This window comes from Monodelphis domestica, chromosome 2, assembly GCF_027887165.1.
Source record: "Monodelphis domestica isolate mMonDom1 chromosome 2, mMonDom1.pri, whole genome shotgun sequence".
Classification (NCBI taxonomy): domain Eukaryota; kingdom Metazoa; phylum Chordata; class Mammalia; order Didelphimorphia; family Didelphidae; genus Monodelphis; species Monodelphis domestica.
Window position 1 is genome coordinate 512,246,320 of NC_077228.1, and position 23,261 is coordinate 512,269,580.

The window sequence follows — 23,261 nt, forward strand, 5'->3', positions numbered from 1 at the left end:
TGAATTTCTCTTATCAGTGATTTGGACATCATTTAAAATTTTTATTTATTTTTTAAAAAATTCTTACTTTCTGTCTTATTAATTCTAAGGCAGAAGAGTGGTAAGGGCTAGGTAACCAGAATGTGCCCAAGGTCATAGAACTAAGAAGTGTCTGAGGCCAGGATTTGAACTCAGGAGTTCTGGCTCTCCATTCATTGCTTGAGCCAACTACTTGCCATAGTCCAGTAATTCTTAAGTGATCTCTTCCTTTTTTATTTTTATTTTTTTAATTAATTTATTTAGTCAATTTAGAACATTATTCCTTGACTATAAGAATCACAATATTTCCCTCCCTCCCTTCCTGCCACTCTTCCTGTAGCCGACATGCAATTTCATTGGGCATTACTTGTGTCTTTGATCAGAACCTATTTCCATGCTGTTGGTGTTTGCACTAGGGTGATCATTTAGAGTTTATATCCCCAGTTATATCCCCCTCGACCCATGTATTCAAGCAGTTGTTTTTCTTCTGTGTTAAGTGATCTCTTCTTGAATTATTTCCAGGTTAGTTATTTTTCCAATGAGATATTTCCCATTTTCTTCTATTTCGTTCATTCTTTTGATTTAATTTTATTATAAGTCTCATGGAGTCATTAGCTTACACTTGCCTAATTCTAATTTTTAAATAATTATTTTCTTCAGTGAGTTTTTTATCTCTTTTTCCATTTTGCCAATTAAATAATTTATTTTCTTCAGTGAATTTTTGTGCCTCTTTTCCCATTAGGTAAATTCTGCTTTTTAAGAAACCTTTTTCTTTAGCATTTTTGTTGTGTGCCTCTTTTAACAAGCTAATTCTCTTTTAATATTTTCTTGCATCACTCTCATTTCTTTTCCTAATTTTTCCTCTACCACTTTCTTTTTTAAAAATTCCTCTGCCGTTCTGGTCTCTTTTAGGCTTCCAGGAATTCTTATTGGCCCAGGGTTCAATTAGCATTTTCTTTGAGGCCTTATTTGTAGTTGTTTTTACATTGTTGGCTTCTTTTGGGTTCATGTCTTAGTCTTCCCAGACACCACAGTAGTTTTTTACAGTTACGTTCTGTTAAATTTTTAATTGTTTGCTCATTTTTTCAGGCTGTGTCTTCACTTTGAATTTTATGTTAAAGTTGGGCTCTGCTCACCTGAGGGTGGGAAGGCACATTTTTTAGTGCATCTGTTTTCAGAGCTGGTTCTGGGAGTCTGTAAGTTTTCAGTGCTTTTAAGGTGGTACAGTCTTGGGAGAGATGTGGCCATTGTTCTCCTGGTTTGTGCCCAGGAAAGGTCTCTACTCCCTTTAGCCACAAGTATTAGTATTTCTCTTAGTCCTGGAACTGTGAGGGTCCCGTTCCCTTGTGACTGATCACGAGTGCTTTTCTTCTTCTCGGTACCGCAACCCAGAACTGCTTGTGGGCAATAGAGTTGCCATTCAACACCCGCTGCACCCGCTGTGAGCAAATGGCCCCCATAATCTTTTTCTGATCAGTTGTCCAACTTCCTTACCATCTCTGGGATGGGAGCTCCTGAAGATGCTGCTGCTGCTGTTAATTGTCCCTAAGACCTGCTGCCGGTGGCTCTTGCCCTGCTCCAGGCTGTGTCCGCCCCGGTGTTCCAGACTTCTCCTGCTGACCTCTTAAGTTATCTTGGGTTGGAAAAAAGCCTCTCTCGGACCTTTGGTTGACCGTGCTGCTCCAAAATTTGGTTTGAGGCATTATTTTAAGTTGTTTGGAGGGGAATGATGGGAGAGTTTCCCTGGGTCCCTGCCTGCACTCCCCCATCTTCTGAACATCATTTTCCTATAACTATTGATAGCTTCATTTCTCCTGCTGAAAGCTGTTTATATTCTTTGACCCTGCACTTGTCCACTGGGGAATGGCTGGCTCTTGGTCTCATATATTTGTGCCAATTACCTGTGTACCTTGGATATCAGACGTGGATAGGAGATTTTTATGAGAGATATTTGATGCCAAGCCAGCGAGGGCTCTTTCTGCCACGTTGAAGCTGCCTCATTCATTCAAACAGATTAGGCTGGGTCACAAAGCCAGAATTTTGATGAGAAACCAGACAGTTCCTTCCCCAAGATTGAACTTGGTCCAATGATGGTCTGTGCTGTGAGAGTCTGGGGGTGTGGGAATCCCAGAGGGGACGGGGTACAGTCCAGAGGGGAGAGGAGGGGCTGGCTGAGCCCCATGAGCCCCACAAACCAGCCTTTGTTCTGTTGAAGACTCTGATTCTGTCCTGGACTGAGTAACCGTCCTGGTGGGTGTCCAGAAAAGGGGAGAGTGCTCAGTGAAGGGGAAGTACTCTGAGGCTTTAAGTATCTCTGGCGAATGCTCTCTTCATGTCTCACAATGTGTTATCTTTCCCACACAGGAAAAAATATTTTGTCAGCACCAAACAGTCCCATCCTAAAAAAGGCCAACAGGAAGGTGGGTGGTGCACACTAGGGCGCCCATCACAGGAATCCTCTAGGAGCTTTTAGGGAATTATGGGAGTGACTGGGACAGCCCTCTGCTTGGGGGGGAGGCAGGGGCGATCAGGTTGGATTTAGCGTATCTGTAAGGATGCTTTGATTCAACCTGACTTTTGCTGCCACTCGAGATGGCCCATGGGTCCAATTGCTGCTAGTTTAAAGCATTCCCTGCTGTCTCCAAGGAGAAGACACTCAAGTTTCATATGGGCAAAATCTGGTGAGGATGTTTCAGAAATGGATGCCACCAATGGTCGGACCTCTCCATGATGGCTTGTATTCTAAGCTATTCTGAGGCTACTCAGCATCTCCCCATTTTACAACTGAAGAAACTGAGGTCTAGACAGGCTCTGCCAATGATATTGCTGTGCTTGTCTTGGAAGATGGAGCTCGTGTTGCTGACCTCATGTCTGTAGGACAAATTTCAAGCGGGTTTAGGGATCCTGCTCTTTCATGATCCAAGTCCAGCATTTATGAAATCATAGACAGATCTTGAAAAAATCTCCAAAGATTCTCCAGTTCAGGGGGTCTGAGAATGAAAAAAAATACATGTATATATACATTGTTTTCAAGACGAGTAGTTTCCTTTCCAATCCCCTGTGTTTAATTTTTTGCGTTAAAGACATGAATCTAAGAAGGGACTCATAAGAAGGGCTTCAGCAGCCTCCCCAAGGACTCCAGGTCACAAATGAGGTTAAGAATCTCTGATTCTGTTTAATCCCCTCATTTGGTGAGTCCCAGAGATGGGAAAAGGGACTTGCTGGAGATGATTTAGGTCATAAATAGCAGAGCTTAGATTACAATCCAGATCATAAAATCACAGCTCATGAATGGAAAGGGACCATTGAGAGATCATTTAGCCCAATTCCTGCCCCCCATTTTCCATATTAGAACACTGAGACCCAGACAGATTCAAATAATTTGAATTTGTGCATAATGTAGCACAAGTGGCAGAACCTGGATTTGAACTTGGGTCCATCGACTCTAAGATCAGGGCTCTTTCCATCATTCTACCAATGTCCTCATTTGGTGAGTCCCAAAGATGGGAAAAGGGACTTGCTGGAGATGATTTAGGTCATAAATAGCAGAGCTTAGATTATAGTCCAGATCATAAAATCATAGCTTGTGAATGGAAAGGGACCATTGAGAGATCATTTAGCCCGATCCCTGCCCCCCCATTTTACATATTAGGACACTGAGACCCAGACAGGTTCAAATAATTTGAATTTGTGCCCAACGTCACACTCAAGTGGCAGAACCTGGATTTGAACTCGGGTCTATCGACTCCAAGATCAGGGCTCTTTCCACCATTCTACCAATGCCTGATGAGGATTAATGGTATAGTATGTGGGCATAGAAGACAGAGTTTCCCTTCCCCCAGAATGGTAGTCAGCAGATCTCTAGAGACATTGAATCTACGAACTTGACCACCAACTGGAATTGCTCTTCTCATGATGTTTCCGCCATCTGCTTAAGCCACAGACTCCGGCTGCCCAGTTAGTAACCCCATCCTGGTTAGCCTGGGTGAGAAGATGGGGCACAATGGAAAGAATGCCAGAATTGGAGTCAAAGAACTCAGGTTGGTCCCAGTTTTGCCATTTGAGCAATCACTTCCTGTCTCTGGGACTCAGTTTCCTCATCTGAAAAAATAAGGAGTTGGTCTGGATGACCTCCAAGGTCCCTTCCAGCTCTAAGTCATATTCCTAGGAGCTCAGACATCTTAACCACAACCGTGAAATGGAGACAATGCCAATATTTGGACTATTTGATTGCATTTGTTGTGAGGAAAGATATTTTTCTGTAACTCTTATATCCATGTATCAATGTAATTTGTTTTACTATTGATGGTAATAATTATAAAATTATATTTCTAAAGACTTAGCCCATTGCTGTATAATTAGAAAAATCTTGAACCCTTGGACTTCATCTCCCAGAATCCTTTTCCCTTCGTTCACATAGTGTTCTTGTGTATTGTTTATAAGTTCGGTAACTCCACCTTTTCTCTCTCTCTTTTCTCTGGGACCATGACTGGGTTAACTCCTTCTTTGCTCTAGCTTTTTAATTTTCCTTTACTTCAAATTATTATTAATAAATCTTATTAAATATAATACTTAGGGTATTTGGATATTAATTTTTAATCTTATAGTGCCTGGCACATAGCTTACCAAATGCCTTTTTTTTAAACCCTCACCTTCCATCTTAGAATCAATTACTATCTATTGGTTACAAGGCAGAAGAGTGACAAGGGCTAGACAATGGGGGGTTAAGTGACTTGCCCAGGGTCACACAGAGAAGAAATGTCTTAAGCTAGATTTGAATCCAGGACCTCCTGTCTCCAGGTCTGATTCTCTATCCCCTGAGCCACCTACCTACCCCCTGCTCAATGCTTAATAAATACCTTTTCTCTTCCCTTATTTTGACTGGACCTGTGATTTCATCCATGTAGGGATCTCCCAGTGAGGAAACTCCCTCTACCAATAGAGATCAGCACCTGTTCTGTAATGTATAGTCTTAGAAAGGTGCCTGAAGCTTTCAAGTGCGAGGTGCTTGCCCAGGCTCACACAGCCAATATATATGTTAGAGGTTTTTTTGATTTTTTGATTTTTGAGGTCTTCTTCAGTCTGAGGCTGGCTCTCAATCCTGCACATCATGGCTGCTTCTGCATTATCCTCACTATGAGAAGAAACTGTCTCTCTCTTCCCCAGCCAATGAAACTCCCCACCAAGGAAGTGTATGGAAGTCCCAAGGGCTTGCAGGAGGTGAATAAACACAGGCAGAGGCATCTCAGGTCCCCATACAGAAGGAGAAGGCGATGAGACCAAGGAAGAGACCGAATTAGTCATCAGTCAGTTAGAATTGATTATGCATTTCCTGCTACTGTCCTAGGCAGTGGGGATAGAAAGGCCAAGAAGACTGAAAGTCTTGCCTTGCCATCAGTAGAGCTGCCATTTTGGAAAGACCATTGCCTTCCGCGCCAGGCCCATCTTGCTTGCTCGTCCTCCGGTGCCTTCACATTGACCACATAACCCTTGATCTTCAAAGCATGTCTGTTGTGGTTCAGGAGCTGACTTTCCTGACTGGTGGGTGGGTTGTAATTGCCTCATTTGTTAGCCAAGCATGGCTGGAAGAAAGGTCTGAGAAGGTGGACATGATAGAGTGGGGCCTGCTGGGAGATTTTATTGCTTGCTTCAGAGATCATAGGATTGTCGTTGTAGAACTGTATAGGACCTTTGAGGCCACCTCGTTCAAGCCTTCTTGTTTTGTAGACGAGGAAACTGAGGGCAGTGAGGGGGAAATGACTTGTCCCCAAATCTCAAAGTAAGTGGGTCTTAGAAGGGACCAGATGAGGCACGAAGGCCCATGAGATCATAGATCAAGAACTGGAAGAGATCTTGAAAGTTGCCTTGTCCAGCCGAGAGGTGCCTTCAATGAAGGAGATGGACAGGAATTTAGTTAGGAGAAGAATTATTTCATGAATTTTGCTTTGGAAGTTCCCATTAGACTACAAGTCCCTTAAGTTCAAGGGCTGTTTTATACTTCTCTACCTACCATACTTAGTCCACCTCCCTCATTTTACAGAGGAGGAAACTGAGGCCCACAGAGATGCGGTTTCTTGTGCAGTAGTTTTAGAGGGGGGATTTGAACCTAGATTTTCTGACTATAGCATTAGGGCTCTTTCCACTACACAAAGGTATATATTGTAGCCATGAGATTACCTAGGTTTTCCCTAGCTATGCCTTATGGTTTAGCCCAGTGATGGCAAACCTTTTAGTGGGGTGGGTGAAGTGAGAAATGTTCTCAGGTGAGGGGGAGGGGAGTAGCCCAGCCCTGAGTCCCTCTGGCTTTCTATTAAAAAATACTTATTTAATTAATTTATGTCCTCTGACTTTCTAGTAATGAACTTTGGTGAACTCTGTGCTGGGGTGATGGTATATACACCTGCAGAGAGGGTTCCGAATTTCCCCTCTGGCACATGTGCCATAGGTTCACCACCATGGGTCTAATCTAATGCCACTAAATTCTTGATCTCATCAATACAAGCACATGCTCCATTGGGGGCAGATCACAAGCTATCCAGGCCCTCTTACCCTGTTTGGTTCTGGTCTATGGTCTCCTGGTGCCTCTTTTAACTTCTACTCTTTTTACTTGATTGACCCATTTCCTTTCTGGGTTGTGCATTTCTTGGGTGATATAATTTCTTGTACATACATTTTGTATACAAGTCATTTCCATGAGGGCCCCAGCTTCTCCTCAGGGGATTCTTTGTACAATATGATGTCCCATGATTCTTGGCCACATAGCTGAGGACAATATTGGTTTTAAAATAATGGGGTTTGTGTTGGGGAACAGTCTGATATCTTCAAATTCAGTCATCCTACTGGGATATAAACTAACTCATTGCTTTGTATTCTCAGCACCTGGCACTTAGTAGTCCAGGGATAGTGATGAGATGTGGGACTTTATTATATAGCAGAATACTGGGTGCAGAAACTTCCAAGACAATGTCTTCTTTCCTTATTCCTTCTTTCTCTCCCCACCTCCACACTCTATCTATCCTCAACTGAAATTGTCTGTAAAATCAGCAACGGCTTCCTCTTAGCTGTGTCCAACTAGTTCTTCTATTAACCAATCATCAGTCAACAAGTATTTGGTAATGTCCTGCCATGTGTGAGGCCCTGGGCTGGGCCACCTGGACACAGATCCAAAGGTGGAAACAATTACTACTGGCCAGAAGCTTGCATTCTGCCAACAAATGTTCTCAATTCTTGTTCTCAGCTCCTCTGCTGTAAGAGTGAGAAAAGTACAGCCCAAGGACCAACCTGTAAAAGCTGTTCTTAGCTTCCAGACTGTACAAAATAGATGGTGGGATGGTAGTTTGCTGACCCCCTACTCTGTTAGATCTCTGTTTTCTGCTCCAGTTTCTCGGTTTCCTACAGCCCCTGAGCTTCCATCTCTGACACATTTAACAAAACTCAGTCCCACTTTCCCTGGGGGAGCTCAATGGCTCTCAAGCTTTCAGTTATCACTTATCTACAAAATGATTCCCAGATCTCAGTGTGAGGCCCCCAGGAGATGGGGAACCAATCATGAATCAGTACAGCTGACAGAATGTCCAGATTTCCCTCCTTCCCTCTTTCTCTCTCTGTCTGTTTCTCTGTCTGTCTGTCTGTCTGTCTCCTCCATCTCTCATAACTCTCTCTGTCTCTGTCTCTGTCTCTTTGTCTCTGTCTCTCTCTCTCTGTCTCTGTCTCTGTCTCTCTCTCTTTCTCTGTCTCTCTCTCTCTCTCCTCTCCCTCCTTCCCTCCCTCCCCACCTCCTCTCTCTCTCTCTCTCCTCAGTTGTAGAGCTTTTTAGACATTCATTTCAACCTCTTGATTTCTAACTGCTAGATCTGAGTATAAAGTGATGAAGGGCAGCTCACCCAGAGGACTAATATCTTTGCTGCCCAATCAAGACTCCCCTTGGGGATAAGGAGCAGAGGGGGTCCATTTTATCCCAATCACAGCCCTCTGTCAGCTCCTGATGCTTCTTTGGATAGTGATGGTGGTGATCTCAAAGACTAGCTAGACCAACTGAGACCCAAATAAGCATCCTCTTATAAATACATATCTGGTCCCTGCTTGCAGACCTTTGGTGATGGGGACCTCACCACTCCCCTTTCTACTTCTAGAAGTTGTGGTTTGAGATGAAATGCAGTGGGATGAAGGCACTTTTCCTTGAGAAAGGACTAGGGCCAGAGTGGTTGCCAAAAGAGTCATTGACTTCCACCTTCCCATCGTCCCTGAGACAGTAAGCAATCTGGTATCGATTTTACATGGTGCCACTTGCTCTATGAGTGGCCTTGGGCAAGTTGCCTTGGCTTTTGGGCCTCAGTTTTCTTGTCTGTAAAATAAGGGGAATAAACTAGATGAATGTAAAGGTCTCCTCTGCCTCCAAATCTATGATCCATGAACCCTAGGAATAGAATTAGCTCTGGCAGGTACCATGAAACTGGGCACATCTTGGAGTCTGGGGTGGCCCCTCCAGTGGACTCTGGGCCGGCTGAGGTGCGACCTGGAGAAGAAAGTGGCAGATCCCTGCAGGACTGGTCCCAGGGGTGAGTCTAGGGACCACAGCTCCAGAGCAGACACAAGTTCCTCTTGACCTCTGGCCAGGCACTCAGAGGCGCACCCAGAGGAGGGGCCCCACAGAGAAAAGGACTACCTACATGGAAGAAAGAATGGCTTTCTTGAAGCATTCAAGTAGAACTAGAGAACAATGAATGCTGCCCTGTGTAAACCTGCTGGGTCAGAGGGACAGGGCTGAGGAGATGGGAGATATCCATGCCAGTCAGCTTGACGGAGAGGGAAACTGAAGCCGAGAAGGTTGCACAGGTTGAACACTTTCCATTGCCATCAACAAGAGTTTCCTATGTGGGAAAAAAAGGGAAAAAGCAGCCCCTGCCCTCAAGGAGCTCCCAGTCTAACAGGGGAGACAACAGGTCAATAATTAGGTCTAAGCAGGATAAACATGGAGTATCAGGGAGGAAATCTAAGAGGAGACGGCGGCTGGGAGGGAGGAGTGGAAGGATGAATGAAGGAGGTGGGACAACTTGGATTCAGACCCTTTCTCACTTGCTACAGATGTGTGACCTCTGGTGAGTTACATCACCTCTCTGGGCTTTGGTTTCCTCATCTGTAAAACAAAAGAATTGTACTAGATGGCCCTGAGGTCCCTGCCAGCCCCGGAATGAAGATTCTGTGATCTGTGAATTGAAGGGGGGAAGACTAGATGACCTAGAGTCCCTTCCAGTTCTAAGTTCTGGTCCTATGTGTTCTGAGCATGGACCAAGAGTCTTAGGAAAGGGCCTTGAAGGTTGAGAAAGACTTGAAATAAATTGAGTTAAATGGAGGGGAATAAACTCAGATCAGAGATATTCCAGGCTGGGGGGGGGGGGGGGATTTGAGCAAAGGCTTGGAGGTGGGAATGAGCATGAGGTGACAGTGAGAGGACTGGCTGCCTCTGGAGGAAGCCCAGTTGGCAAGGCTCTCTCACCCGAGGGGCCCTTAATTATTTTTGCCTCTGCCTGTGCCCCTTCTGCCCACCTGTGGATTCTGCCTCCTATGCCATGCCTCACTAAGACACCTGGGGTTTGCCATGCACAAGGACTGCCCTGGTGCCTTGTTCCTGTTCCTGGGCCTTCCCCTCGGAATTCCACAGGATTCTGGCTCTTTCCAAACCCACAGTTGGTTTTCCTCAAGTGGCCCCCTCCTGAAAGGGAGATGCTAAGTGCTTATTCCCCTAATTAGGCTGTTGAGTCAGCAGCCATCCACTCTAGCCCTTGATGAACAAAACTAAGGAAGAACCGACCAATTCAAAATCCCACCTGGCTTCCTCATTAATGACCAGCCCATTAATGGAATCCTGTGGAGAAGTGTCGGCGGACCCACAGGAGTCAAAGATGGGAACCTGAGCCCCCAGAAGATCTGACCTTCCTACCCCCAAAGGAGGGGGCTTGGTCTGGTGAGGGGGCCCTTGGTGTCACTCACTGGCCCAATGTCCATGGCTGGAGGACATCTTCAGAGGTCTTCGTTTGCCATTGATTCCCTTCGTGAACTTGGATGAGCCATTTCCCCTGTCTGGGCCTCAGTTTACTTATCTGTAAAATGAAGGCATTAGGCTTGATCTTGGAGCTTGAAATCTCTGATCCCTAAATCCCAGGCCCGTCACTTGCTGTCTCTGTGACTGTCTTTGTATAAATGACAACCTCTTTGAGCCATAGTTTTCTTAAGCTGAAAATGCATGGGTGGACTAGCTGACCTCTTCCTTTCCAGTCTAGACTGAACCTGCCATGGGAAAGCATGTGAACCCTCTCTGCTTCTTCTCAAGGGGGCATGGGCTTGGATGTCCTTCAAGGATGCTTTCAACTCCAATTTCTGTGGTCTTCGATGCTTCTGAATCTGAGCAACACGACTTAAAAGCCTTAAAAACTCAAACAAGGCGACATCGTTGGGCTTTATCTCTCTCCACTTGTAAAATGAGCCGCTCTAAGGAGATGGTCTGGGCTCCTTCCGCCATGTTCCCCACTCCACCTTTCTTTATCTGCATGGCCTGGTGGGAAGAGTAGGAGACCTGGGTTTTGTCTCCAGTCAAATCTCTTGTTCCCTTTAGTTCTCGCCTCTCTTCTTTTATTCTTCCTTCCTTTATTTTTTATTTTATTTCTTCTGGTTCTCTGAATATTCTCCTTGGGGCCAGGCAGATTGATAGAGGGGCTGGAGAGGCCATTTATGCATTTATTTGTTTGTTCATTTATTTATTTATTTGTTTGTTTGTTTGTTTTATTTTTATGTATTACTATTCCTTTTTTCCTGGGTTACATTTTGAATTCGAAGCTTGCTCTCTTTCTCCTACAGGGAGGCTGTTTAAACTGTTGTCACAATCTGAGTGATGGGAACCTGCTGGGTGTGGATGGTGGGAGTTGACTTTGTTGCGTTTGGGCACTTGTTTCTCTTTTAAACTTGTTGCTGCCTTTTGTTTGTACATCCCCTTCCTTTACAGACCTATCCCTTGTCTTCTCTCCCCTTCCCCAGAGACCCCCCTGGCCCGCCCCTTACAAAGAATAGAAAGGAGAGATTATTCAGTAAACAGGTTCAGCAAGGATAGTCTGACCGTAGATACCACGTTACACAACCCTAGTCCCCCACCTGAGGAAAGAAGGAAAGGGGGCCAGGGAACGGTTTCTAATGCTGCACATGATCGTGCCACTGCAACTGTTAATTAAACAAAACAGAGCCCACTCACCCACTGTGTTTGTAGCGTGTGCCTCTCTGATGCTGGGACGGTTCCTTACTCCCACGATGCTCTCCCAGCATTGGGAGGGTGACAGGGCTGTCGGGTGCTTCCATAGGAGCCACCTTACACGTCTCCAATGCCACAATGGAGCCTTGAATGACCCCCTTAGAGGCAGGCCTGTCAGGAAGCCCCTGGCTGTGTCACTGAGTGACCCATGGTCATCCGGCTAAAGACCATCCAGGCTGGGAGAGCCCTGAGAACGGAGCTGGGAAAGGGGCTCAGAACAGAAGAACAAGTATGTCAGAGCCTGGAGGGCCCTCACCATGACGAATGTCATAGGGAGGATCTTTAGGTTGGAGAGTGTCAGAGAATCTTGGTCCTGGGAGGATCCTTGGAACAAAGAGCATCAGGGTTTAGAGGCAGCAAAGTGACTGAATGTATTGAGGACCAGACCTAGAGACCAGAGGTCCCTTAACCCCCATTGCCCAACCTTGACTGCTCTTCTGCCTTGGAACCAGTACACAGTATGGATTCCAATATGGAAGGGAAGGGTTAAAAAAAAAAAAAGAACACATAGGATTTTAGAGATGATGGTCCAGGCCAAATTGCTCATCTTATAATAAAAGAGGAGCTTGAGGTCCATAGAGGGCAAGTGATGAGCACAGGCTCTCCATAGATGGTAAGAGGAAGACATATGATTCTGGCTCAGGGCTCCTGACTTCTAATCCATTCGCTCTGCTTTCTCAAGGGTCTTCTCTGACTCCTCCCAAGCTTCCTGGGATTTACCCTTTGGGTGTAAAGAGTGGTCCCACCAGTTTACAGCTCCACCAACAATGCATTAGTGTCCCTATTTTCCCACATCCCCTCCAGCGTTTGTCATTTTCCTTTTCTGTCTGGTTGGTACATTATCAATAAACCCAAAAGGATCATAGAGATTTGAAGTGATGAACAGTTGAAATGCTCAATTAAAGTCAATGATAACACCTTTTCACAAATTCAGTATCCTCTAAGGACTTGCTTCATTGTCAAAGACCAGAGAGAGAAGTAATACAGCATGTTCTAGGGTTTGACTTCCTAAGTGCTGGATTTTGAGTTGCAGGATCTAGATTCAAATCTCAGCTCTGACTTTTATTACAGACTGTGTGGCCTTAGACAAGTTACTTAACCTTTCTGGGTCCTAGATTCCTCTTTATAAAATGTAAATATATGTACATTGTAATTTATATACAATTGTATGCATGTAAATTAATAATGTAAATGTAAATAACATAAATGTAAAATGACTAGACTTTGGAGGGCCCATTTAGTTCAAGGCCCATTTAATTCCATGATGTCACTGTACCTCCCTGTGCCTCAGTTTCCTTATTTGTAAAAGCAGGAGGAAGGGTTGGTCTAGCTCAAGGCCTATGGAATCCTATGGAATCCTGGAATCTCTATGGTTCTCCTTGTTTGTAAAACGAAGGACATTGACATAGATGGCCTTTGAAGTTCTTTTCCCAGTTCTTTTCCTATGATCCCATGATTTGCCATAGTAAATGTACCTTTCCCTTCTTCTCAAGCTGATCAGGGCATCAGAGGGGCATCTGTCCAGCTTTCTGTCCCTGGTGCTGGTACTTCTGCCTCTCAGGATGTTCCCTCACCCAGTGTTTGATGGAGGGAGGACTCTGCTGCCTCCAAGGCAGCTCCTTGTCCCTTGGGCCAGCCTGGATTGTTCAGAATGTTTCCATCAAGCCTAGGGCTGCCCTCTGCTCCTAATTCTAGCTTCCAGGGCTAAGCAGAACAAGTCTCTTCCACCTGTCTCCCTGCCCCTTTGCCCCCCTACTCTAGACTAAATAACCCTGGTTCCTCCAAGTGATTTTTGTACGGCAGGGTCTCTGGCCCATTCTGGTCACTGCAGTCAGTCCATTTCCATCCCATGCTGTGCTTTGCAGAACTTTTGCCTTTGTATGCCAAAGTCCTAATACAGTTTTTGGAAGATCTTGAAATGGGCCTGAGATTTCATTGCTCCAGGGGAACTCCCAGGGAGGAAAGTCTTTCCACCATGGCCAATCTAATCTTAGAGAGTATTGTGGGTCACTAAGACTTGTACAGAGCCTCACACAGCCAGCATGTGGCAGTGGTGGAACTTGGATTCTGAGGCAGCTCTGTCCTCCAGATCTCGGTTACCTTCTCCTCCGGTACAATGTTGTTCAGTCATGTCTGATTCTTTGTGACCTTGTATGGGGTTTTCTTGGCAAAGATACTAGAGAGGTTTGCCATTTCCTTCTCCAGTAAATTAAGGCAGATGGAGGTTAAATGACTTATGCAGGGTCACAGAGCTAGTGAATATCAGACTGGATTAGAACTCAAGTCTTGCTGAATGCAGGCCCAGAGATCTATCCACTGAGCTGTCTAGCTGTACATAGTAAGTGCTTAATAAATGCTTGTTGAAGGAATTTAATTCAGTGCTCCAGATGTGATCTCTAGTATTACCCTGGTTAGACTTGGTTAAACTATAAGCATCTTATCTTTACTGGGCTGTAAGGTCAGTGTGGGCAGGGATAATTTTTTTTTACCATATAAGTATTTTTGTTGTTAGTAATAATAGCAATAACAGGGAGGGGAAAGGGAAAGATGAGATGGAATGGGATGGGATGGAAGGAGATGGGATGGGAAGAGATAGGATGGAATGAGATAGGATGAGATAGGATGGGATGGGATGGAAGGAGATGAGATGGGAGGAGATGGGATGGGATAAGATAGGATGAGATGGGATGGTATAGAATGAGATGGGTTCGGATGGAATGGGAGGAGATGGGATGGGAAGAGATGGGATGGGATGAGATAGGATGAGATAGGATGGGATGGGATGGGATGGAAGGAGATGAGATGAGATGGGATGGGATAAGATAGGATGAGATGGAATGGTATAGAATGAGATGGGTTGGGATGGGATGGAAGGAGATGAGATGGGATGGGATGGAATGAGATAGGATGAGATAGGATGGGATGGGATGGGATGGGATGGGATGGAAGGAGATGAGATGAGATGGGATGGGATAAGATAGGATGAGATGGAATGGTATAGAATGAGATGGGTTGGGATGGGATGGAAGGAGATGGGATGGGAAGAGATGGGATGGGATGAGATAGGATGAGATAGAATGGGATAGGATGGAAGGAGATGAGATGGGATGGGATGGAATGAGATAGGATGAGATAGGATGGGATGGGATGGGATGGGATGGAAGGAGATGAGATGGGAGGAGATGGGATGAGATGGGATGGGATAAGATAGGATGAGATGGGATGGTATAGAATGAGATGGGTTGGGATGGGATGGAAAGAGATGGGATGGGAAGAGATGGGATGGGATGAGATAGGATGAGATAGGATGGTATGGTATGGATGGAAGGAGATGAGATGGGAGGATATGGGATGATATGGGATAGGATAAGATAGGATGAGATGGGATGGTATAGGATGAGATGGGATGGGATGGGATGGAAGGAGATGGGATGGAATAGAAGGAGATGGGAAGGGAAGAGATGATGAAATGGTACACAGAGTATAGGTGGAGGTGAGCTTCAGAGAAGAGGAGAAACATGATTTTACCAGAGACTTCTGGGATAGATGAGGGACTGGACAAAAGGAAAGGGATTTTTAAGGTGGAGAAGAAGACAGATAAGGAAATTCCAACAAATAGTTTTAATCTTCTCTGGGAATACAGTTTCATTGTGATCAGCCTGAATTGAAAGTAGAGTGGTAGGCTGTAGAGAGCAAGCCACTAAGGAAGGCTATATTTGCTTCCTAATCTTCTGTGCTGCCACTATTAACTGGGAGGCTATGTGGTATGGTATGAGGAGGACTGGACTTAGGACATAGGATGATAAGGTCAAAGAAGCGCAGGGTCATAGAATTAGAATTAAAGAGACTATAGCACCATTGAATCAAACCTCATTTTGCAGATGAGGAAGCTGTGAGGCGCAGGGTGGTGAACTGAATTTATAGGATCACAAGGTTATAGATTTAGAAGTAGATGAGATTTCAGAGGTCATCTGGTCCAATCCCCACATTTTACAGGGAAGGAAACCAAGGCCCAGGGAGGGAAAGGAACTTGCTTATGGTTCAAGATAACAAAATCTAGTATTCAAACTAAGGTTCTGTCAAAGAAAAGATCATGGATTTAAGTCCTGGCTCTACTAATTACTAGTTAACCTTGGGAATATGGCCTCTGAGCTTTCATTTCTTTATCTGTAAAATGAAGGAGTTGGACCCTTTAAAAATTCCTTTGAGCTCTGGTGCTATGATTTTTTGATCTTATAACTTAAAGAAAGGGGTAGAGTGTTGGTGCCATGAGTCCAGGGAAAGTCACTTAATAGCTCTGTGCCTCAGTTTCCTCACTTGTAAAGTGAGGAGGATAGGCTTGTTGATCCCAAAGATCCCTTCCAGTTCTAAAGCTATGATTTTGGTATCCTGCAAGAGTTTCCTAAAGCCAATGTTAAATTCTCTTTCCATGGGTAGAGAAGCCCACCTGGACCTTAGAGCAGCAGGAGACTCACACTAGAGCCCCAAGACCAGGACTTCAGAAGGACTTAACCAGAGACTGTGGCCACAGACCCACAGCAGCCACACATGTGCAGACAGGAGTTGCAGGCGCTGTCAGTTTCCGTTGCTGCCTTCAGTGAGATATCTTTAGGCAGCCCAGAAATGACACCGCTCTGATCTCTTTGTGTGGTTTCCATTAGCACTCCTCTCCCGTCCCCAGCACAATGGAGGAAGAGCCCATCCTATTGTTGCTTCCTCTGCTGAGTTTTTAGATCTCTTATCCAGGGGAAAGTTTCTTTTTTAATCTACCAGTTCCAAGTGTCTGTGTTCCTCTCTTCTCTTCCCTCCTTGTCTTTTCTGTGTCTGACTGTGCTCTTCTCTCTCCCTCTCCCTGTTGCTCTCCCTCCATCCCTCCCTCCCTCCCTCCCTCCCTCCCTCCTTCCTTCTCTCTCTCTCTCTCTCTCTCTCTCTCTCTCTCTCTCTCTCTCTCTCTCTCTCTCTCTCTCTCTCTCTCTCTCTCTCTCTCTCTCTCCTCCTATTAGCCTCTCCCCCATTCTTCTCTGTTCTTTCCTTTTCTTGCCAAAGGGAAGAGTCTGGCATGCTAATTTTGAAAACCAAATTAAAATATTTCATCTCTTCATTTAAGAGATCTTTATTGAAGCAATGTGGGATGGTGGAAAGAATGCTGGATTTGGTATCAAGAACACCTGGGTTCAAATCCTGCTATATATACTTCCATAACTGTGCAACCTTAGGCAAATCATTTCATTTCTCTCCATGTCTCAGTTTTCTCCTCTGTAAAATAGGACTAATAATATCTATCTTCTCTTGTGAGAATCAAATGATATAATGAGTGTAAAATACTTTCCCAATACATAGCTTATAGTGCTACACAAATGTGAACTACTATAGCTATTGTTAAATACTTAATTTGGAAAAGAATCCTGGATTTGTATGACAGTGTAAGTGTGAATAAATCACTTGTCTGTGGGTCTCAGTTTTCTCATCTATAAATAGGGCTAATAAGAGCATCTGCCTGGTAATATAGTAGAAAAAGTACCTGACTTGGAGCCACATAGACTGGGTTCAAATGTAGCCTCAGATACTTCCTAGCTGTATGATCCTGGCCAAGTCACTTAACCTCACTCACATAACCTTTGCTGCTCCTCTGTCTTAGTATGAATTCTAAGATGGCAGGTAAGTACTTACCTGTTGAACAAGGTTGTTGAGGCTGGGGGGGGGGGGTCTGAGGAGATCATGTGAGTAAAGCTCATTGCAAGCCTGAAAGAAGTGCCTGTACAAACTCAGAAACTGACTTCCCCTTCCAATGTGGGGATTGGACCAGAACCAGCAAACAGGGTTAAGTGACTTGCTCAGAGTCACAAAGCTAAGGCATTGGAGTGGTTTTCCATTTCCTTCTCCAGCCCATTTTACAGATGAGGAAATTGAGGCAAATGGAGTTAAATGACTTGCTCAAGGTCACACAGCTAAGATCCTAGAGTAGTTTGCCCTTTCCTTCTCCAACTCATTTTACAGATGAAGAAACTTACTCCATCACAGAGCCAGTGTCTACAGCCAGATTTGAACTTGGGAAGATGACTCTTCCTAACTCCAGCCTTTACTCTATCCACTGTGCTACATATAATAATAATGATACCTATCATATATAGTGCTTACTATGGGTCAGGTACTGTGCTACGTGCTTTGTAATTATTATCTCATTTGATCCCCACAATGATCCTGGCAGGGAAATGCTCTTATCCCCATTTTACAGATAAGAAAACTGAGGGAAATAGAATCTACTACACTACTAGCGGTCTCATAGTTTGGGTGGGAGGCACAAGCTGTTGGGGGGGATCAGGGAAGGCTTTATGCAGGTGGTGTCTGAACTACATTTTTTTAACCCTTATTTTCCATGTATTGGTTCTGAGGCAGAAGAGCAGGAAGGGCTGGGCATTTGGGGTTAAGTGACTTGTCCAGAGTTACCCAGCTGGGAAGTATCTGAGGCCAGGTTTGAACCCAGAACCTCCCAGTCTCTAGGTCTAGTTCTCAAATCACTGAACTACCCAGCCGTACCCCTGAGCTACATCTTCAAGGAAGAGAAAGACTTTGAGTGGAGGTAAGGAGGGAGGTTTGAAGCCCTTCGATGACTTTCCCAACGTGGTGTCCGACCAGGAAAGGAAGGAGCTGGGACTGACATCCAGCTCTCCTCCCTGAAACCCCTCTGCTACCAGATCAGTCCATTCGCTACTAACCCAACAGCTGCTCTCATGTTGAGGTTCCTCATTCCCCCCCGCTGCCCAGGCAGCTGCAGCCTTTTGCCCCTTCTAGGCCAGTGAGGACTGGACAGCCCCCGCCTGTGCCACTGACATTGATGTATCATCAGGCTCTCTGGTGACCCAGACAATTGGAAGTGATTCAGCAAAAAGCCCCTAATGCAGTGTCTTCTCAGCTGTGATTTCCCCTGGTAGGAATCAGGCCTGCTTATCAGCAGCTCTCTTGGGCTTACGTGTTTTATCGAAAAAGCCGAAAGCAGATGCAGTGTGTTCTCTCCCTGGACCTGGCCCCATCTATTATTTCCCTGTTAAAGGGCAGTTAAGAATCCTTCCCTCAACAACATTCGATTAGGGGCCCACAGAATGGGTTGGGAAGAAGGGTGGGGATTCGAGGGAGGATCCTAGACTCCTCTCTCAAATTCATTACTTATGATGCCCTACAGCTTAGCTGTCCTGGGCCAGAGTGCAGTTCCCTGGGGATGAGGAATAGAACTTGGGTCCTTGGGGAAGGGACCAAGAATTAAGGAAAAAGGCAAAAGTGTGAGGATCAGGAGAGGAGCCAAAGTCACCAGGCGAGGCTAAAGAGAGCGGAAATCCTAGTAGGTTCCATAACTAGAAGGAGATTTTAGCCAAGCCAGAGACCTAGCTCAGAGTTGGGGGTCATCGGCTAGAATGGACCAGAATTGGACTAAATGGATGAACTATGCTGGATACCCCAGCTTGTTGGTCAACCCTCCCTAGAGAAGCCAACAATCTGGGAACCTAGGTGAGTCAGCATCTGGCCCCCTAGATTTTGGTTTTTACAAGATTGCTCTATTACAAAAGTGAATAATATGGAAATTGGTATCAAGTGATAATACATGTATAACCCAGTGCAATGGCTTGTCAGCTCCAGGAGGGGAGAGGAAAGAGGGGAAGAAGAGAACACGAGTCATGTAACCATGGAAAAATACTTAAAAATGAATAAATAAACAAAAAAGGGGAACATTTTTGGCTCCCTAGTTGATTCAACATCTGGCTCCCTAGAAGAGTCAATATCTGGACACCCAACACAGTCAGCATCTGGACATCTAGTAGAGTCAATATCTGGACACCCAACACAGTCAGCATCTGGACATCTAGTAGAGTCAATATCTGGACACCCAATACAGTCAGCATCTGGACATCTAGTAGGGCCAACATCTGGCCCCCTAGTAGAGTCAATATCTGGACACCCAACACAATCAGCATCTGGACATCTAGTAGGGCCAACAACATCTGGCCCCCTAGTAGAGTCAATATCTGGACACCCAACACAATCAGCATCTGGAGAGTCAATATCTGGACACCCAACACAGTCAGCATCTGGACAAACACAGTCAGCATCTGGACATCTAGTAGGGCCAACAACATCTGGCCCCCTAGTAGAGTCAATACCTGGACACTTAGTAGAGTCAACATCTGGACATCTAGTAGAGACAACATCTGTCTACATCTTGACTTGGTTGTTGGCTTTCATCCCGGAGTGAGGAGAGATCATCAGTGCAAAGCCATCTAGTGCAAAGCATGCCTGAAAAAGACCTTCCTTTACAACAGACCCAACAAATGGTTATCCTGCCCTCTCTTGGAGACCTCCCCCCAGGGAGAAGGACCTCCCCCACCCCAGCTATCAGGGGCCAAAGAGAAGCAGCAGGGAACAGTGCAAAGAAAACTAGCTGTAGAGTCAGAGGACCTGGGCTGAGATCTCTCCCTCTGTAAATTCAACTTGTGACCTGTGTGACCCTGGACAAATCACTTAGCATCTCTGGTCCTTAGTTTCCTCATGTAAAACGAGAGGGTGAGACCAAATATTAGCCCTTCTAGCTCCAAATCATAAGAAGAAATCAAACGTCTTCCCCACATGAGAACCTGTTCAGATGCTTGAAGACAACTGCTCTGTCTGATCTCCCAAATCTTCTGTTGTCCAGTCTAAAGGGCCCTGGTTTTGGCAATAGATGCTCCTCTGATGAGAACTTGACACCTTTCACTGGTTATTCTCCTCTAGGTGCTCTCCAGCTTATCGAGGTCCTTTCTAAACCGTGGTTGAACTGCAAACTATCATGCTCGGATATAGTCAGTCCGTCTGCTTTCTCTTCTGCCCACACCAGATGGGCTTGTAAGGATGGGAAGGGGATCTTGTGGGTGAGGTCCATGTGGGGACCAGGGAGCTCCCTTCTGCCTTACAGAGCCAGCCATCAATCAGGTACAGGAAGTTGTCCCAACTGGACACTTTGGAGGGTGAGAATGACTCATGGCAAATCCATCCCTCTTGCTAGAAGTTACTCACAGCTTCCACCCTTAGCTGAAAGGACAAGAAGTCTTAAGACAAAGAGAAACATTTGGGGTCTTTCTCCATTTATGATGTCGTTGGATTCTAGCTGGTGATGACATCTCTGAGTCTATGATGTCACTGAAAGATGGTCCAGAAGTGTCCGAAGGAAGGCACAGGGTCTGTCTGGGGCTGGAGTGATGGCATAGGCGGGACTCCAATCAGCATTTTAAGTGACACCACATCTTGGCCTTGGGTAATTTGCATGCTCAGACTCCTGAATTAATTCAAATGGACAATTATTCACTAGGAGGAGGGATGGGACTGGGGCCAGGGGAGAATGACCATGGAAGAACGCAGTCCCAGCATTTGTGGAGTTTAAGTCCAGGGATCAGATGCACTATTTCAATAAGGATGGAATGTTCTATTAGCCTGGAAGCCAAAGGAGGGCACAAATAATGCTGCATTTTTGTTTCTCTCACAGTGTAGCCAAATGTTGCAGGGTACATAGCAGAGAAGACTCTTAGCAACTATTCTGTTCAGTTAGTAAGTTCTTACTTTGTGTCCAATAAAGTATGTAGGTATTGTGGCAAAATGACAGAAATGCCCTCGAGTAGCTTACGCCCCCCTCTGGAGGGGAGAGAATTTATTTGTAAAATGTTGTCCAGTTGTTCTGAAGAAGTATCGGACTCTTTATGACCCCATTTAGGGTTTTCTTAGCAAAAAGACTGAAATGGTTTGCCATTTGCTTCTGCAGATCTGTAAAATGCAGAGAGTAAAAGGGGTAAAAGGGAGAGCGCCCCTTCATCGTGCCCTATGGAATGCCTTTTCAATACTAAATAGGATTATTTGGGGATGGCCTTTTAGAGGGGGTGGCACCTCAGTTGAGGCTTTGGGAAGGTGGAGGGGAAGAGGGAGCAAACTCCAGGCATAGAGGACAGCTTGTGGGAACACTCACAAGTGGCAGAAGGGAAGTCTGGAGTCTGGAGAACAGCAAGGAGGCCAATTTGGCTAGAAAGGAGAGTACATGAAAGGGAATCAAGGGAAATAGGGCTGGAAAAGTAGGTTGGAAACAAACTGTGAAGGGCCTTAAATGAGTTTGTATTTGATCTGAGAGCTACTGAAGATTTTTTGAGTGGGTGTGTGACACATTCAGGATATGAAAGTTTGGAGAGAGGAGAGACTAAAAGCTAGACCAACTGAAAGGCTATTTATTCCCAATCGTTCATTCATTCATTCATTCATTCATTTGTTTGTTTAGTTATTTATTTATTTATTCATTCATTTGTTTATTTATTTGTTTTAAATTCTTACCTTCTATCTTAGAATCAATACTGTGTATTGGTTTCAAGGCAGAAGCTGGTAAGGGCTAGGCAATGGGGGTCAAGTGATTTGCTCAGGGTCACACAACTGGGAAGTGTCTGAGGCCAGATTTGAACCCAGGACCTCCCATCTCTAGGCCTGGCTTTCCATTCACTGAGCCACCTAGCTGCCCCCTCCCATTTGTTTATTTATTTATTTATTATTTATTTGAACCCATTTCTGAGGACTATGGGGGGGGGATGATCTTTAAGAAAATTTATTTTAAAAATATTTTTCCATGTTTCTATGATTCATTTTCTTCCCCTCCCTTTTTCCTCCCCCCTCCCAGAGCCAACAAGCCATTCCATTGGGTTGTACAAATGCTATCACTTGATGTCTTCAAAAGGCATTTATTAAACAGCTACTGGGCACCAATTTCTGTGCCAAATACTGGGGATACAAAGAGAAAGCAAAATCAGTCCCTGCCCTCAAGCAGTCAACATTCCAACGAGTAGTAATAATACTAACCCATACCTACAGAAGCACATAACACATGCATAGAGAGTGGATACAAGATAATCTTAGAGGGGAAGGCACTAGCAGGTGGGGGAACCAGGGCTTTTGCAAAAGGAGGCACTTGATCCAAGACTTGAAGGAAGCCACTAAAGTTAAGGGGTGGAAGTGAGAAGAAAATTAATCCCAGAGGCAGAGGCAATGAAGGAATGAATTTGATCCAGTTCAAGGGTATGGAAATGGGAGATGGAGCATCATGGGTGAGAAATAATGAGGCCAGTATGCCAGGACTATAAAGTATATGGAGGTCGCCTAGCCCAATCCCTTCATTTTACAGATGAGGAAACTGAGGCCCAGAGATATTAAATTGATTTCCCCAATGTTATATAATTGTGACCAAAACAAGAATTTGAACCCAGATCCTCTGACTAAAAGCCTATTTTAATAAGATATTGCAAGAGCATACAAAAGAAAACCAGATGCATCCTTCATTAGGTACCATTGAGGAGATGCACAAGACAGCCAGATACACTTGCCCTAAGGATTGTAAAGACTGTAAAGAAGACATCTGGAAATGCCATCTACACTTGGATATTGGCAGTTTGGCTCCAGAGAGATCTCAGAGAACCAGAGACCAACTGGAATGCTTTGGGGATCAAATTAGACGATGTACTCAAAGCACTTCGTAGACTTAGTGTTGCGCAAATCTTTGAGTCTGTATAAAAATGTGACAGCGATGAAGATGACGATCATGATGACAAGGATAAGGACATGGAGGGTCTGGAGCTTGCTTTGTACCTTAGAGAGAGCAAGGTTACCTCTTGTAATGGAGGGATCATATCAATAATCAGTAAACATTTATTATGCTCCTACTATGTGCTAGGCACTGTCCTGAGTGCTGAAGATCAGAACTAAGCAGTAGGAATAGCTGGAATATAGATAGCTAGATCCAGAGAAGTGTGTACATATATAGGATACTCGTAGAGTAGACAGAAGATAGATAGCCTTAGAGGCAATTAGCAAACATGCATTCACCTATTGAAAAATGTATTTTCCCAGTTACAGGTAATAACAATGAACATACTTTCCCAGAAATCATAACATT

At 44.8% G+C, this 23,261-nt stretch overlaps 1 protein-coding gene across 2 annotated transcripts; it reads right to left on the minus strand.

The window, feature by feature from the left end:
- Positions 1 to 259: 259 nt before the first annotated feature.
- On the minus strand, positions 260 to 20,406 carry LOC130457549 (uncharacterized). Of its 2 annotated transcripts, XR_008916849.1 has the most exons (4): positions 19,942 to 20,406; positions 19,471 to 19,603; positions 11,261 to 11,641; positions 262 to 3,008 (listed from the first exon to the last, which is right to left on the minus strand). XR_008916849.1 is itself a non-coding variant. In XM_056819646.1 (2 exons), exon 1 carries the CDS (start codon positions 14,964 to 14,966, stop codon positions 13,803 to 13,805), a length of 1,164 nt encoding a protein of 387 aa, XP_056675624.1. In that variant the 5' UTR covers positions 14,967 to 16,179; the 3' UTR covers positions 260 to 3,008; positions 11,261 to 13,802. The 2 variants fall into 2 exon arrangements, 1 of the variants encoding a protein (XP_056675624.1); XM_056819646.1 differs by lacking the exons at positions 19,471 to 19,603; positions 19,942 to 20,406 and having other exon boundaries at positions 260 to 3,008; positions 11,261 to 16,179.
- Positions 20,407 to 23,261: the final 2,855 nt, after the last annotated feature.

Bases quoted from the DNA above. Each gene is read 5' to 3' on its own strand.
- LOC130457549 (XM_056819646.1), bottom strand. From the start codon at position 14,966: ATGAAACTGTATTCCCAGAGAAGATTAAAACTATTTGTTGGAATTTCC.